The following is a 15,133-nucleotide window of genomic DNA, read 5'->3' as shown; positions in this document are numbered from 1 at the left end:
GTGAAAGGTCATTTTCAAAACTGAAATTAATAAAAATATATCTGAGGTCGTCTATGTCACAGGAGCGACTGACCAACCTGGCTTTAATAAGCATTGAAAAATAATTTCTCACAGCTGATGTAAAAAGTGAAGTAGTTCAGGTGTTTTGTGACAGGAGGTATCATTTGGGGAAAAGAACTTAATAAATTTGATTGATTTATATTAAAATCGAATAAAGCGTTATTTCATGTTTCATCTGGTTTATATATTCAAAATGTTTTCCTTTCTCATAATATTTCTCAGTATATTAGGCCTTATACTTGAGTCTTTGGGGCATACAATCAAGATTTGCCCCGGGCATCACCAGACCTCTGCACGCCGCTGCCGTAGCCTAAATTAAGAGGGCTGACTGGATAATGGTAGTGGTTCAACTTGGCGTTTGCTGATTGGAAGGATCCTCCCGGTTCTTTGTCACCTGCCATTGTTCTTCAGCACTTTTATTAATGATCTGGAGAACTAAGATCTGTACTGAGGAACTAACTGCAGACTTGCAACAACACAAACATGCAGGTGCAGGGAGTGAGTTACCTAGAGCTAGGTTTCGATGCTGGGAGTGACTCCTTTTCTCTGTAATGAGTTGCTGGAACGTGCAATGAATGAGGATTCACTGCAAGTACTCTGAAGGAAACTGTACGTGTTCTCCAGAATAGCAGCAGATAGAAGATAGCTGGGTCTCTAAGGGTGGTTTGTCACCCAGTCACAGCCAGCTCCTAAAACTTGTTTGATCACCTCCACAGGTTGGAGAACATTTTCCCATATTTTGTTTTCATATAGGAAGAAGAGTAGACCATTTAGCCCCTCAAACCTGTCCCACCAGTCAATGAGATTATGGCTGATCTGTGACCTAACTCCATACACCTGCCTTTGGCCCATATCTCTTCATTTCTTTGCTTAACAAAAATCTCTATCGCAGATTTAACATTAACAACTGTACCAGTTTCAACTGCTGTGTGTGGGAGAGAGTTCCAAATCTCTACCACCCTTTGAGTGAAGAAGTTCTTCCCAACATCTCTCCTGAATGGTCTAGCCCTAATTTTAGGTTATGCCCCCTAGTTTTAGAATCTCCAACCAGTAGAAATAGTTTATTTTTAGCCACCCTGTCTTCCCCATTAATATCTTGAATATCTCGATCAGATAACCCCTCAACCTTGTAAATTCTACTGAAAACAGGCCTAATTTGTGTAATCCCTCCTCGTAACTTAACCCTGTAACCCAGGTATCATTTCTGTAAACCTACTTTGCTCTCCCTCCAAGGTCAATATATCCTTCCTAAGGTGTGGTGCCCAGAACTGCTCTCAGTGACTCCAAATGGGGTCTAACCGGGGTTTTGAAAAGCTGCAGCATAAATTCTGTGTTTTTGTACTCCAATGATAAAGGGCCACATTCTATTAGCCTTTTTGATTATTTTCTGCACTTGTTCATGGAATTTTAAGGATCTATGCACCTGAACCCCAAGTCTCTTTGGACATCCACTGTACGTAACCTCTTTCCATTTAGAAAGTACTCTGCTCTATCCTTTTTTGGTCCAATGGATATCTTGCTTGTATTGAATTCCATCTGCCACAATTTTGCCCATTCACCTAGTCTGTCAATATCATCTTGCAATTTTATGCCATCATCCAGACTGTCTACAATGCCGTCTAACTTTGTATCATCAGCAAATTTGGATATATGACTTTCGATACCATCATCCAAGTCATTTATGAATAATCTGAATAACTGAGGCCCCAAACATAGATCCCTGTGGTACAGCACTAGTCACATTCTACCAAGCAGAGTACATTGTCGCCATTCTCTGTCGCCTGCCACTCAACCAATTTTCTAACCATGTCAATAATTTGCCCTCAATTCCGTGGGCTTCCACCTTAGTTAAGTCTTTTAACTGGACTTTCTCAAATGCCTTCTGGAAGTCCATATAATTAACATCCAGAAGCATTCCCCTATTGACTACCTTAGTGGCCTCTTCAAAAAAATTCAATGAGGTTTGTTAGCCATGACTTCCTTTCACCAATCCATGCTGGCTCTCCCCTCTTTTTCTTAATACATTTTGAGTACCCAATTCTTTTTTTTTTCCAATTAAGGGGCAACTTAGTGTGGAGAATCCACCTACCCTGCACATCTTTGGGCTTGTGGGGGTGAGACCCACGCAGACACGGGGAGAATGTGCAAACTCCATGTGGACAGTGACCCGGGATCAAACCCGGGTCCTCAGCGCCATGAGGCAGCAGTGCTAACCACTGCGCCACTGTGCTTCCTCTCCCCGATCAACCAAAATTTTGCGAGATGTTCAGTTAACTGGTCTGTAATTCCTTGGTTTCCCCCTTCTTAAAAAATGGAGTAACGTGCAATTTTCCAATCCAGAAAACTCTGAAAGATTATCCAGAATCCACCCATTAGCTCCGTTCTCGCTCCACAGACGCTGTCAGACCTGCTGCAATTGTCTAGTATTTTGTGTTTTTGTTTCAGATTCCAGCATCCGCAATAACTTGCTTTTATGTGAAAGATTACAGTTAGGGCATCTACAATGTACTTCCCTACTTCCTTTAACACCCTTAGACCATCAGGTCCTGGGATTTTGCCACTCTTTAGTTCCGTTAATCGCCTAGTTTCCAATGCTGTACTTACGTTAATTGTATTAAGTCCTTGTCCTCTATCGACTATTAATATTTTGGGGATTTCCAGCAAGTTATCCTCCTTTTCAACTGTAAATACTGAGGCAAAGTAATTGTTCAACATGTCTGCCATTTCTGCATTATAAGAAATAATAATAATAATCTTTATTGTCGCAAGTAGGCTTACATTAACACTGCAATTAAGTTACTGTGAAAAGCCCCTAGTTGCCACACTCCGGCACCTGTTCGGGTACACAAAGGGAGAATTCAGAATGTCCAAATTACCTAACAGCACATCTTTCAGGACTTGTGGGAGGAAACCGGAGCACCCGGAAGAAACCCACGCAGTCACGGGGAGAACGTGCAGACTCCGCACAGACAGTGACCTAAGCCGAGAATCGAACCTGGGACCCTGGAGCTGTGAAGTAACAGTGCTACCCACTGTGCTACCCTACAAAAACTCAATTTTCAGCTTTTTCCAATATGGGCTTTGACTGAACATGTGCGGAGAATGGATTGGAATCAGACCATAGCAGCATGGGAACTGTGAATCTTCACTGTACTTTTGTCTCTGTTTGCAAGACAAATATAAAAGTTAAACACCTTGGCATAGGGGATAGATGGCTGCACAGAATATCTGATGACATACCGAACAGTGTGTCTATTTATACTCAAAGGCCCTGTGACACATTTGTCCAGTTGTACAAGATGCAATATATTAATGAGGATAAACGTTGTTCAGAATAATGTTTATTAGGAAAAATTATACAATAAATAGAAAAATAACTGAAGCTGTGTTTTTAAAACAAAAGGAAGATTCAGAAGTTTCCAGAGATTTTTTTGCTCAGAGCTGTTATTCAGTCGAATGTCACAGTGTCCGCTTCTGCACTGTGAGGTGTCGGCTCCTCACAACTGCTCACCTTGTTCCCTTCAGCCAGAGCTTTGAAATGCTGCAAACAGGAGAGGAGAGCTGTTGGTTGGAGACAACAGGAAAACACCTGCCCCTGCCCACTGCTCCCTTCGACTGCAAAGTGTTTGTCAGAAAAAGGTACGACACAATCTACCTGAATGGGGACAGCACGTGCGATTGGCCGGGTGTTTCCTGCAGCTCGGAATGCCAAGAAACACCACGCTATCCAACGCCCATCCGGATAGATCGGGGTCATCAGTAGGGAATGCGTGGCCAGGGCCTGTATGGAGGAGTTCCATCCGCGCTGGCGTACAGTGGCACTGCCAGGGTGCCAGGCCAGCGGTGGCAGCATGCCCGGGTGGCACCAGCAGTGCCAGGGTACCACCCTTCCCACAGGACAAGCACCTAGAACATAGCAACCAAGGCATAGGTGACCTGGGGGCCCTCCGATCCCCTGGGAGACCCCCACAAGTGCCATCCCAGCTGGTCCCCATTTGTGGGGGACCAACACTGAACGGCGCTCACCTGAAGTCTCCAAGGCGAGGGTGTTAGATCCCACACCTTGGTCAGATCTTGAGACCGCGTATTAGAGTGAGACTAGTTGTCTCACTCCTCACTCTAATATGCAGATTTGCCAGATAGTGATCCCACCCACAATGGCGGGATTCAATTCGCTGCATCTCGAGAGATCACATTAAATGTCGCCAGGCAAGACAGAGTGTTTATATGGTCCATGTTAGTTGGTATCGATGTTTGGGGGGGGGGGGGGGGGGGGGGGCTGGCTATGTTATTGTGTTTTTTTTTGTCTTTGTTGGATTTTCTGTTTAGAAGTGTTAAAATTATAAATGCCTTAATAAAATATTTTCGAGAAAAAAAAAATCTCGTGGTGAGCCAGGTAGATCCCAGAAGTGGGATCTTGTGGATCCTCTGGCTGCGCCACGCTGCTTTTCGGGTGCAACGCGACAGTAGATCTCGCCCTACACCATTGCCCGAAGTGGGTGGGTGCTTATCATTATGAGGGGCAGAGGTGGAGTTGAAGCCACAATCAGATCAGCCCTGCTAGTATGAACGGTGGAACAGGTTGAAGAGTTGAATGGCCGACTCTGGTTCCTGGCTGGTATGTTGCTATCAAGGTTGAAACAAGGGCTGTTGAGCAGTGAGCATTGGGGCAGTTTCAGGAAGTGAGATTCCGGATGTGAATCAGTAAGACAAACCTGCTGAGCCAAAGAGTGTGTTTATTTCCACAATAAATGAGAATGGAGTTCAGGTAAGAATCTTAACGGTGACCAGTCACCGTATACATATTACAATATATCCACTCAGGATTTAAGGATTATGGTTAGGATTATATTCATTGGAGTTCAGAAGAGTGAGAGGGGATCTCATTGAAACTTATCAAATTCTAACAGGATTATACAGGGTAGATTCAGAAAGAATGTTCCTGATGGTGGGACAGTCCAGAACTAGGGGTCATAGTTTGAGGATAAGGGACAGAGGTGAGGAGGAATTTCTTCACCCAGAGAGTGTTGAATCTGTGGAATTCACTACCACAGAAAGTAGTTGAGGTCAAAAGATTGTGTAATTTCAAGTAGAAATTAGATACAGCTCTTGGGACTAAAGGGATCAAGGGATATGGGGGAAGGCTGGATCAGGGTACTGAACTTGAATATAGAATTTACAGTGCAGAAGGAGGCCATTTGGCCCATCACGTCCGCATCAGCCCCCGGAAAGAGCACCCCACTTATGCCCACGCCGCCACACTATCCCCGTAACCCCACCTAACCTTTTTGGTCACGAAGACCAATTTGTCATGGCCAATTCACCTAACCCGCACATCTTTGGACTGTGGGAGGAAATCGGAGCACCCGGAGGAAACCCACGCAGACACGGGGAAAACGTGTAGACTCCACACAGACAGTGACCCAAGATGGGAATTTAACCTGGGACCCTGGAGCTCTGAAGCAACTGTGTTACCCACTATGCTACCGTGCTGCTCATATAGATCAGTCATGATCATAATGACTGGCAGAGCAGGCTCGAATGGCCGAATAGCCTCCTCCTGCTCCTGTTTTCAATGAATGTTTTTACGAATTTCAGAAAAACTGTCCCAAACCACTTTTCAGCCATATAAGTACTTTTGACATGCATTGTGGTCTAGGATATGTGGGAATTTGTGCACAGCAAGCTCCCACAAATATCAATTAAATAATGACCAGATATTTTGCTTTAGTGTTGACAAGGGTAAAAATGTTACTAAGGATGATTTGGGGACTTCCCCTACTCCAAAATAGTCACTGCACAATCCCGTACCAACATCTAGGTGGACAGATGAAGCCTTTGTTTAACATCTGATTTGAAAGCAGTGCAGCTTTCCATCAGTACTGATCCTCTGACAGTGCAGCACTCCCTCAGTACTGACCCTCTGACAGTGCGGCACTCCCTCAGTACTGACCCTCTGACAGTGCAGCACTCCCTCAGTACTGATCCTCTGACAGTGCTGCTCTTCATCAGTACTGACCCTCTGACAGTGCGGCACTCCCTCAGTACTGACCCTCTGACAGCGCAGCACTCCCTCAGTACTGACCCTCTGGCAGTGCGGCACTACCTGAGTGCCGACCCTCTGACACTACGGCACTCCCTCAGTACTGACCCTCTGACAGTGCAGCACTCCCTCAGTACTGACCCTCTGACAGTTCGGCACTCCCTCAGTACTGACCCTCTGGCAGTGCAGCACTACCTCAGTGCCGACCCTCTGACACTACGGCACTCCCTCAGTACTGACCCTCTGACAGTGCAGCACTCCCTCAGTACTGACCCTCTGACAGTGCAGCACTCCCTCAGTACTGACCCTCTGACAGTGCAACTTTCCATCAGTACTGTTCCTCTGAGAGTGTGGCACTCACTCAGTACTGACCCTCTGATAGTGCTGCACTCCCTCAGTACTGACCCTCTGACAGTGCAGCACTCACTCAGTACTGGCCCTCTGACAGTGCAGAACTCCCTCAGTACTGACCCTCTGACAGTGCAGCACTCCCTCAGTACTGATCCTCTGACAGTGCAGCACTCCCTCAGTACTGACCCTCTGACAGTGCAGCACTCCCTCAGTACTGATCCTCTGACAGTGCAGCACTCCCTCAGTACTGAGCCTCTGACAGTGCAGCACTTCCTCAATGGGACCTGAACCCAGAATTGTCTGGTGACAGTCACTGGGCCAGAGCTGGTACATTCATTCTGCACAAATGCCATCCAATGGAGAGTGGAATCATTGTTGGAGAGACAAAGAGACAGCAAGAATGGCGGGAACATTGACAGACTTTCCTTCTTTATAGAGGAATCTGACAGCCATAATTGCAGATTGTTGTGTGACTCAGACTCTGAGGATAACTAAAAACAGTGAGGCCCAACGATTCAGACCGCATCACAATGACTCTTACCTGTGAGTTTTTGAACTCAGAGTAGAGGGTGAAAAGCACATGCAAGGACTGAATGCGGTCCTTGTACACAGGAATATCCAGGATTGCTGTGGAGGGAGGGAGGAAAATAAGTATTTATTAAAATAAATATTGTCAATAGCTTGGGCTGCAGCAAATTAAATGGGATATTTCCTCAGAGACTAAGCTAATGAACTCCTGAAGAACCTCTGTTGATTGGCTGTGATGGGCACACATCGAGTAACAAGAGCAAGTGCTGGAAGTACTCAGCTGGGGTTATGGCATGAGTGGAGAGGGAAACAGCGAACACTAATCATCAACTCTGTTTCTCTCTCGCCACAGACACCGAAAGACTTGCTGGATATTTCCAGCAATTTCTGTTTCTCTTCCAGTTTTCCAACATCTACAGTATTTTACTTAGACTTATTGATTAGCTGCCATAGTTAAATCCGTTGATTGGCTGGTGTACAGGGTAAGGGTGTGGGTCTGGGTGCAGTACAGTGGATAGAGCATTGAGCTGGTGTACAGGGTAAGGGTGTGGGTCTGGGCGCAGTACAGCGGACAGTGCAGTGAGCTGGTGTACAGGGTAAGGGTGTGGGTCTGGGTGCAGTACAGTGGACAGTGCATTGAGCTGGTGTACAGGGTAAGGGTGTGGGTCTGGGTGCAGTACAGCGGACAGTGCAGTGAGCTGGCGTACAGGGTAAGGGTGTGGGTCTGGGCGCAGTACAGCGGACAGTGCATTGAGCTGGTGTACAGGGTAAGGGTGTGGGTCTGGGTGCAGTACAGCGGACAGTGCATTGAGCTGGTGTACAGGGTAAGGGGGTGGGTCTGGGTGTAGTACAGCGGACAGTGCATTGAGCTGGTGTACAGGGTAAGGGTGTGGGTCTGGGTGCAGTACAGCGGACAGTGCATTGAGCTGGTGTACAGGGTAAGGGTGTGGGTCTGGGTGCAGTACAGCGGACAGTGCATTGAGTTGGTGTACAGAGTACTAGTTCTTTTTGAAAATATCACACAGAAAATTCCTAATCTCATCTACATGCTGATGGTTGGAACAAAGCAGAAATGTTTTGCTCTCCTCCCCTGTAGGTATTGAACCTTGCTGAGGTGACAATTCCAGATGTCAGTCCTCAGTGCCTCCCAAACTAGTTATTCTTCACAGGAAATATACGCAGGCTATTCAACCATGAAAGAAGCAGCACTGCCACAGCTAAGACTGAATGATGTCTCACATCCACACTGGACTGGAGGCACAGTGATCAGCATCAGGCAGCCTGTTGATCTATTTCTCTCCCGGGCCTCGAGCTGCTGAGGTTAACACCTTGGCTGAGGATATGGCTGACTCATAGATGCAGTGTCGAATAAACAGGATCTGACGCACGACACTGCATCTCAAATCCTCAGTCTGGATTATCACGCAGATTTGAGAGTGGATGGAACAGATTTCCGATCCATACACAGTGTGGCAGCCATTCTGTATCTGGACAGGTTTTCTGAAGTTACCCAATATGCAATTAACTTCCTTCTTGTCAATTGTTTAATGCTAACACTTGCTGTGAATAATTTAGAAATTGTTATATATTATATTCTGTTGCAATAATGTTATGGGCTGTACGGTATCACAGTGGTTAGCACTGTTGCTTCATAGCGCCAGGGATCTGGGTTCGATTCCCAGCTTGGGTCACTGTGTGCGGAGTCTGCACGTTCTCCCTGTGTCTGCGTGGGTTTCCTCCGGGTGCTCCAGTTTCCTCCCACAAGTCCTGAAAGACATGCTTGTTAGGTGAATTGGACATTCTGAATTCTCCCTCCATGTACCCGAACAGGCGCCGGAGTGTGGCAACTAAGGGATTTTCACAGTAACTTCATTTCAGTGTTAATACACGCCTACTTGTGACACTAATAAAGATGATGATTATTATTAAAAACCCTGGTTTAAAATTTTTGTGGGGGCCACGATGAATCCAGCACGAGTTTGTAGAGTCAAATAGAAAGTAACTTTATTTACAACAATATGTACAAAGTACCAGCAATTCACTACTGGTTCCCTCTCTGGCCAGTACCACTCTGGCCAGCTCTATTTATACAGCTGCACTGCTAATGATTGCCCATCGCCTCCCCCCCCCCATCCTCTCCTTGGGGGAGCTCATATTCCCCAAAGAACATGGGGTAACCAATTGTCCCTAGCCAACAGGATCCACGTAGGTTATAATGAAAATACAAGCAGTGTGACTACTAAAGCTGTAATTAAAGAGCCAAAAAAGATGAGATGATTATTCATGTTAAACACTTACCTGGTTACAGATTAAAGACTAATGGAATAGTGTTTTGATTGCTGGAGATTCCCTGGAGTGTATATAATCTGAGGGATTGTATTTTGGCCGAGCCAAGCAGGTCATGGAACTTAGTGGGATACAAATTATATAATAATGGGAGGAGCCAGGACTATCTGTAGTTTTGCAGTATGTTATAGGATTTTAAGTTAAACAGCAGTTTTGCCAAATGCTGTCAGTTTGAGCAGAAACGTACTGAATCTGCTCATGAAAAGAACTCTCTCAAAAGTTGTGCACAGATAAATGAGTAAAGCTGTTTTGTTAACTTTATTTATAAGTGGCATTTGAACTGTATTGGGTTGCTTAAATGGAAATAATGGTAGATGTAGATAGTTGAATGTACTATCTTAATTTACTATCTTAAATTTTTTTTAAATTTAAGAACTGTTTAACTGATAATTGTGAAGTTGTGTCTGATGTTAACGTGGTCAATTCCGTGTTTAAATTAAACTTTGTTTTAACATAAAAGACACCTATTGGTCAGTCATCACTCCTGGGGTGAAGTATCCTTTCCTCACAGTTTTACAAATATAAAAATTATTTGGGGTTCCCTTCCTGGATCCTAATACAAGTTGGGGTCTGGTTCAGTGTTCTAACATTGTTCTTACCACAGATCATGTCAATGTATTGGGTCAGGTCACAGTTGGCTTCTGCTGTTGGCAGGCTCACCTAGGTTGAAAGAAGTTATATAATTTAGTCACGAGGGAAATATTTCACACTTGCAATGCTAATACATAGCACAGCTTTACAGTCCTGACCAGACTTACTCACCTTCCCCAGCAGCTCCTCAAACTCTGGTGGCCATTCTTGCATGAGAGCTTCGATATCAGGCATTGGCCTGTAAGGAAGGAAGAGTATAAATTTACATCAGCTCATAGCTACAAGCTGATCATTTAGCCCTTCTTCTCCCCAGAGCAATGGGTCTTATTGGGGTAAAGTTCCATAATTATCATCCACCACCTGGAGCCATCACAATGCTTCACATTCAAACTGGGCCAGTGACTCAATGGGTTACGTGGTTAATCCCTGTCATCACTCGGTGCCCCTGTGCTTTCCAGCAGTGGTCACTGGGCAATGATCAGGATTCCTGGCTCATTTCCCCCTCCCTAACGGAGAGTTTTGAAGACAACTGTAGCAGCTTACTGCTGAAACGAAAAATATTAATGTGGTCAGGGAAAGTCCAGCATCTGAGTTACTGGCTAGATAGATGTTTCACACCACAAGAGGATATCCTGTAAACCTTCAAAAATGGCAAGCAGCACAAGGCAACGGGTTCAGAAACCACATCCGTAATACTCAACCTGACAAGAATATCCACTGTTAGCACAACTAAGGGGCAAGCAGTACAATGTCAGGTTGCTGTGTGGATTCTGAATATTTGATACAATGAACCGGTTAGAAAGTGCAGGAAGAGGTGGGGAGAGGGGACAGGCATCACTCACTTGGTGTAGTGGACATTGGCAGGTGGCTTGGAGTGATGCAGTTCACTGATGCTTTCCATCCAGTTATCCAGAGCTTTTGGGTTCTTCTCTGCATTCTCCAGACTTTTCACCTTCAATTGCTATTGTAAAAGAAATGAATGATAACCACACCATGAAGGCACTTAAAAGCCACTTTCAAAGAACAAAGAAAAGTACAGCACAGGAACAGGCCCTTCAGCCCTCCAAGCCTTTGCCGACCATGCTGCCCGTCTAAACTAAAATCAGCTACACTTCCGGGGTCCGTATTCCTCTATTCACATCCTATTCATGTATTTGTCAAGATGCCCCTTAAATGTCACTATCGTCCCTGCTTCCACCACCTCCTCCGGCAGTGAGTTCCAGGCACCCACTACCCTCTGTGTAAAAAAACTTGCCTCGTACATCTCCTCTAAATGTTGCCCCTCGCACGTTAAACCTATGCCCCCTAGTAATTGACCCCTCTACCCTGGGAAAAAGCCTCTGACTATCCACTCTGTCTATGCCCCTCATAATTTTGTAGACCGCTATCAGGTCGCCCCTCAACCTCCATCATTCCAGTGAGAACAAACCGAGTTTATTCAACCGCTCCTCATAGCTAATGCCCTCCATACCAGGCAACATCCTGGTAAATCTCTTCTGCACCCTCTCTAAAGCCTCCACATCCTTCTGGTAGTGTGGCGGCCAGAATTGAACACTATACTGCAAGTGTGGCCTAACTAAGGTTCTATACAGCTGCAACATGACTTGCCAGTTTTTATACTCAATGCCCTGGCCAATGAAGGCAAGCATGCCGTATGCCTTCTTGACTACCTTCTCCACCTGCGTTTCCCCCTTCAGTGACCTGTGGACCTGTACACCTAGATCTCTCTGACTGTCAATCCTCTTGAGGGTTCTGCCATTCACTATCTATTTCCTACCTGTATTCGACCTTCCAAAATGCATTACCTCACATTTGTCGGGATTAAACGCCATCTGCCATCTCTCCACCCAAGTCTCCAAACGATCTAAATCCTGCTATATCCTCTGACAGTATTCATCGCTATCCGCAATTCCACCAACCTTTGTATTGTCTGCAAACTTAGTAATCAGACCAGTTACATTTTCCTCCAAAACATTTATATATACTACGAACAGCAAAGGTCCCAGCACTGATCCCTGCGGAACACCACTAGTCACAGCCCTCCAATTCAGGTGTAATACCAGAACCTTTAACTATAGGAATAATTCCTTAGACCGAGATAGACAGTTACAGACCTGTTTTCCTTCTCTCCTTCTCCAAGTCTCTTTGTGGTGATATCATGCTTGTGTTGTACCTCAAATTTAAAATTCCCAACCTTGTTTTTAAATCCCTCATAGCCTTAATCCTCTCTGTCTCTGTAATCTCCTGCAAACATTAAATATTCTCTGATATCTGCGCTCCTCCAGTTCTGGGCCCTTTGCATCCCCGATTTTAATTACGCCACCACTAAGGGAAAAATTTGAGTATTGCTGAAAAAATACATTTTGTCAAAGCTTTCCATCTTGCACTCATCAGGACAATCACAAGAATACCAATATCAGGGGAAACAACAACTTATAATATGTGAGCAGAGAGTGTTTATTGGTTGGTAAATAAACGTATTGGTAGAGGCATTGCCATGGAGAATGTACCAGATAATTGTGGCTGACAGTTAACTACCAAGCATTGACTGAAAATTTAAACCAGGCAGCTTGACTCCGATTGGTCAAAGCATTGCCCTGAGGATAGCTGCCATTTATTTTGTTTAGCCTAAATAGGTGCAATGTGTGTACATGTTCTTTCTGTCTGCAAAGAACAGGGTTCTATGTATTAATATATGTGGCTTCCAATCTCCAAATCACATCTTTTAAATGAAAAAAAATAAATTTAGAGTAACCAATTCTTTTTTTTTTCTCCAATTAAGGGGCAACTTGGCATGGCCAATTCACCTGCCCTGCCCATCTTTTTAGGCTGTGGGGCTGAGACCCATGCAAACACGGGGAAGAATGTGCAAACTGCACACAGACAGTGACCTGGGGCTGGGATTGAACCCGGGTCCTCGGCGACATGAGGCAGCAGTGCTAACCACTGCGCCACCGTGCTGCTCCACCAAATCACATCTAATGCTGGACATTGTGCTTTGAGTTTTGTAAGCATGGGCTGGTTGGGTACAGTCTGTAGCTTGCTTATTGCGAACAGCAGAAGACACATGCTGTTTGATACGATCAGCTAGTGTTTGGGATGTATAACCTACTTACCCAGCATCACACTGGCACTGAAATTCATATATCACATTATTAATTTGTGTGATAGGTGCCTACCAAAGTCCACCTGCCAACCAATCAGCACTCTCTGTGATGAACACACTCCGTGTGTGCGTGGGTTTTCTCCGGGTGCTCCAGTTTCCTCCCGCAGTCACAAAGATGTGCAGGTTAGGTGGATTGGCCATGATAAATTGCCCTTAGTGTCTAAAATTGCCCTTAGTGTTGGGTGGGGTTACTGGGTTATGGGGATAGGGTGGAGGTGTTGACCTTGGGTAGGGTGCTCTTTCCAAGAGCCGGTGCAGACTCGATGGGCCGAATGGCCTCTTTCTGCACTGTAAATTCTATGAAATTCTATGATATCATGGTTGTGTTGTAATTCACCGGCTGACCACTAGGAGTCTCATTAGTATATAAGTGAATGTTAGAGTCAGGTGACCGGAGACTGACTGTAGAGCTGGAAAAGGTAGGTTGCTCGTGCATGATCATATTGTAATTCATTTATTTTGTATATAGTTCATCCAGTTAACGTTAAGAAATTGTTTATAGCTTGAGCTACAAGTGTTCTTGTAATATAAATCAGGCCATCCGACAAGAACATTAAACGCCTCTCATACAGTATCAAGTTGTTGTTTCCCCTGACATTGGTATTCTTGTGCTTGTCCTGATGAGTGCAAGAGGAAAAGCTTCAACAAATTATCTTTTTCAGCAATACTCAAGTTCTGTGGAACCAAACGACTATTTAGAGAAAAAAGTACATGAAATGTACAATTCTTGCATGATGCTCTGAATTCATCCTCTAAAATAATTCCTACATGTCAACAGGAGGCGGCCATTCAGCCCCTCCAGCCTGTTCCACCACTCAGTTAGTTTATGGTTAATTTGTATCTTAACTCCACCCAGCTTGTCTTGGTTCTGTAACCCTTAATATCTTTATCAACAATAATCGATAAATATCAGTTTTGAAATTTTTAACTGACCTCCCGCACCAACAGCTTTTTTGGAGATTGGGTCTCCTAATCTTGTAACCACTAGTACATTCTATAATCCAAAGCACGCTCTCTAGATACAAGTCTACAAGGATGGACTCTCGAATTATGCTGCTGGATATTTTTCAGTTTAAGCAGGCACACTGTATAAATTTAACTTAATTTCCATTACACTCTGCTGAATCCCTAGCGAGTGCACTGAGCTGGTTTGTTTAATCAATAATGTTACTACAGCGAAGGGTGTGTCACCTCTATTAACTGTTTATCCCTTTACCGTGATACTGTGCTGTTTTGAATTCTCTGTCAGCCACAGTGACAGTACAGTTGGATCGGACTGCTTCGCACAAGGTTCATCCAATGGGATCAGGCCCAGGTTGTCAGGCTTTCCATCAGGACGGGGTACCTACAGGTCACGTAGGAAATAACTCCACTAATTAGAGAAATCATAGTGATAAACATTCACAATACAGTCTTTATTAATTTCTCGTGTGCTGAAATCAGTAAATAGTTTAAACACTTAGCATGCCACAGATACGTTGGCCTTTGCCCAGCTGACCCAGGCTCCGAGGGCATTTTTATTAATCAACTAGTTTGTCAATGGCTGTTCCTGGTTTGATGCATTACTGTGAGTTTTACATGTGGAACATGCTCATCAGGCGCATTAAGAAAAAAAAGTTAGAATAGATTGAGTGGTAGGGCAGCACGGTGGGTTAGCCCTGCTGCGTCACAGCATCGAGGTCACAGGTTCGGTCCCGGCTCTGGGCCACTGTCCGTGTGAAGTTTGCACATTCTCTCCGTGTTTGCGTAGCTTTCGCCCCCACAACCCAAAGATGCGCAGGCTAGGTGGATTGGCCACGCTAAATTGCCCCTTAATTGGAAAAAATGAATTGGGTATTCCTAAATTTATTTTTAAAATGTTTTTTAAAATAATTTTAAAAAAGAATAGATTGAGTGGTTAGCACTGTTGCCTCGCTGTTGCCAGGGATTCGGGTTTGATTCTGGCCTTGGGTCACTGTCTGTGTGGAGTTTGCACCTTCTCCCCGTGTCTGCGTGGATTTCCTTCGGGTGCTCCAGTTTCCTCCCACAATCCAAAGATGTGCAGGTTA

At 44.8% G+C, this 15,133-nt stretch overlaps 1 protein-coding gene across 5 annotated transcripts in view; it reads right to left on the bottom strand.

The window, feature by feature from the left end:
• Positions 1 to 3,383: 3,383 nt before the first annotated feature.
• The window catches only part of ift46 (intraflagellar transport 46 homolog (Chlamydomonas)), a 36,699-nt gene continuing 24,949 nt past the window's right edge, over positions 3,384 to 15,133 (bottom strand). For 4 of the 5 annotated variants that reach the window (XM_038779505.1, XM_038779508.1, XM_038779506.1 and 1 more), the window contains 6 exons: positions 14,302 to 14,430; positions 10,762 to 10,880; positions 10,091 to 10,157; positions 9,928 to 9,988; positions 6,996 to 7,081; positions 3,386 to 3,601 (listed from right to left, as the gene is read on the bottom strand). In XM_038779505.1, coding sequence (XP_038635433.1) covers positions 3,509 to 3,601; positions 6,996 to 7,081; positions 9,928 to 9,988; positions 10,091 to 10,157; positions 10,762 to 10,880; positions 14,302 to 14,430 — 555 coding nt within the window. In that variant the 3' untranslated portion in view covers positions 3,386 to 3,508. Of the gene's footprint in view, positions 3,602 to 6,995; positions 7,082 to 9,927; positions 9,989 to 10,090; positions 10,158 to 10,761; positions 10,881 to 14,301; positions 14,431 to 15,133 lie in introns of all 5 variants that reach the window. The other variant, XM_038779510.1, reaches the window with a different exon arrangement.

Source organism: Scyliorhinus canicula, chromosome 19 (genome assembly GCF_902713615.1).
Source record: "Scyliorhinus canicula chromosome 19, sScyCan1.1, whole genome shotgun sequence".
Lineage (NCBI taxonomy): Eukaryota > Metazoa > Chordata > Chondrichthyes > Carcharhiniformes > Scyliorhinidae > Scyliorhinus > Scyliorhinus canicula.
The sequence above is the reverse complement of the archived record's forward strand: the minus strand, read 5'-3'. Positions and strand labels throughout refer to the sequence as shown.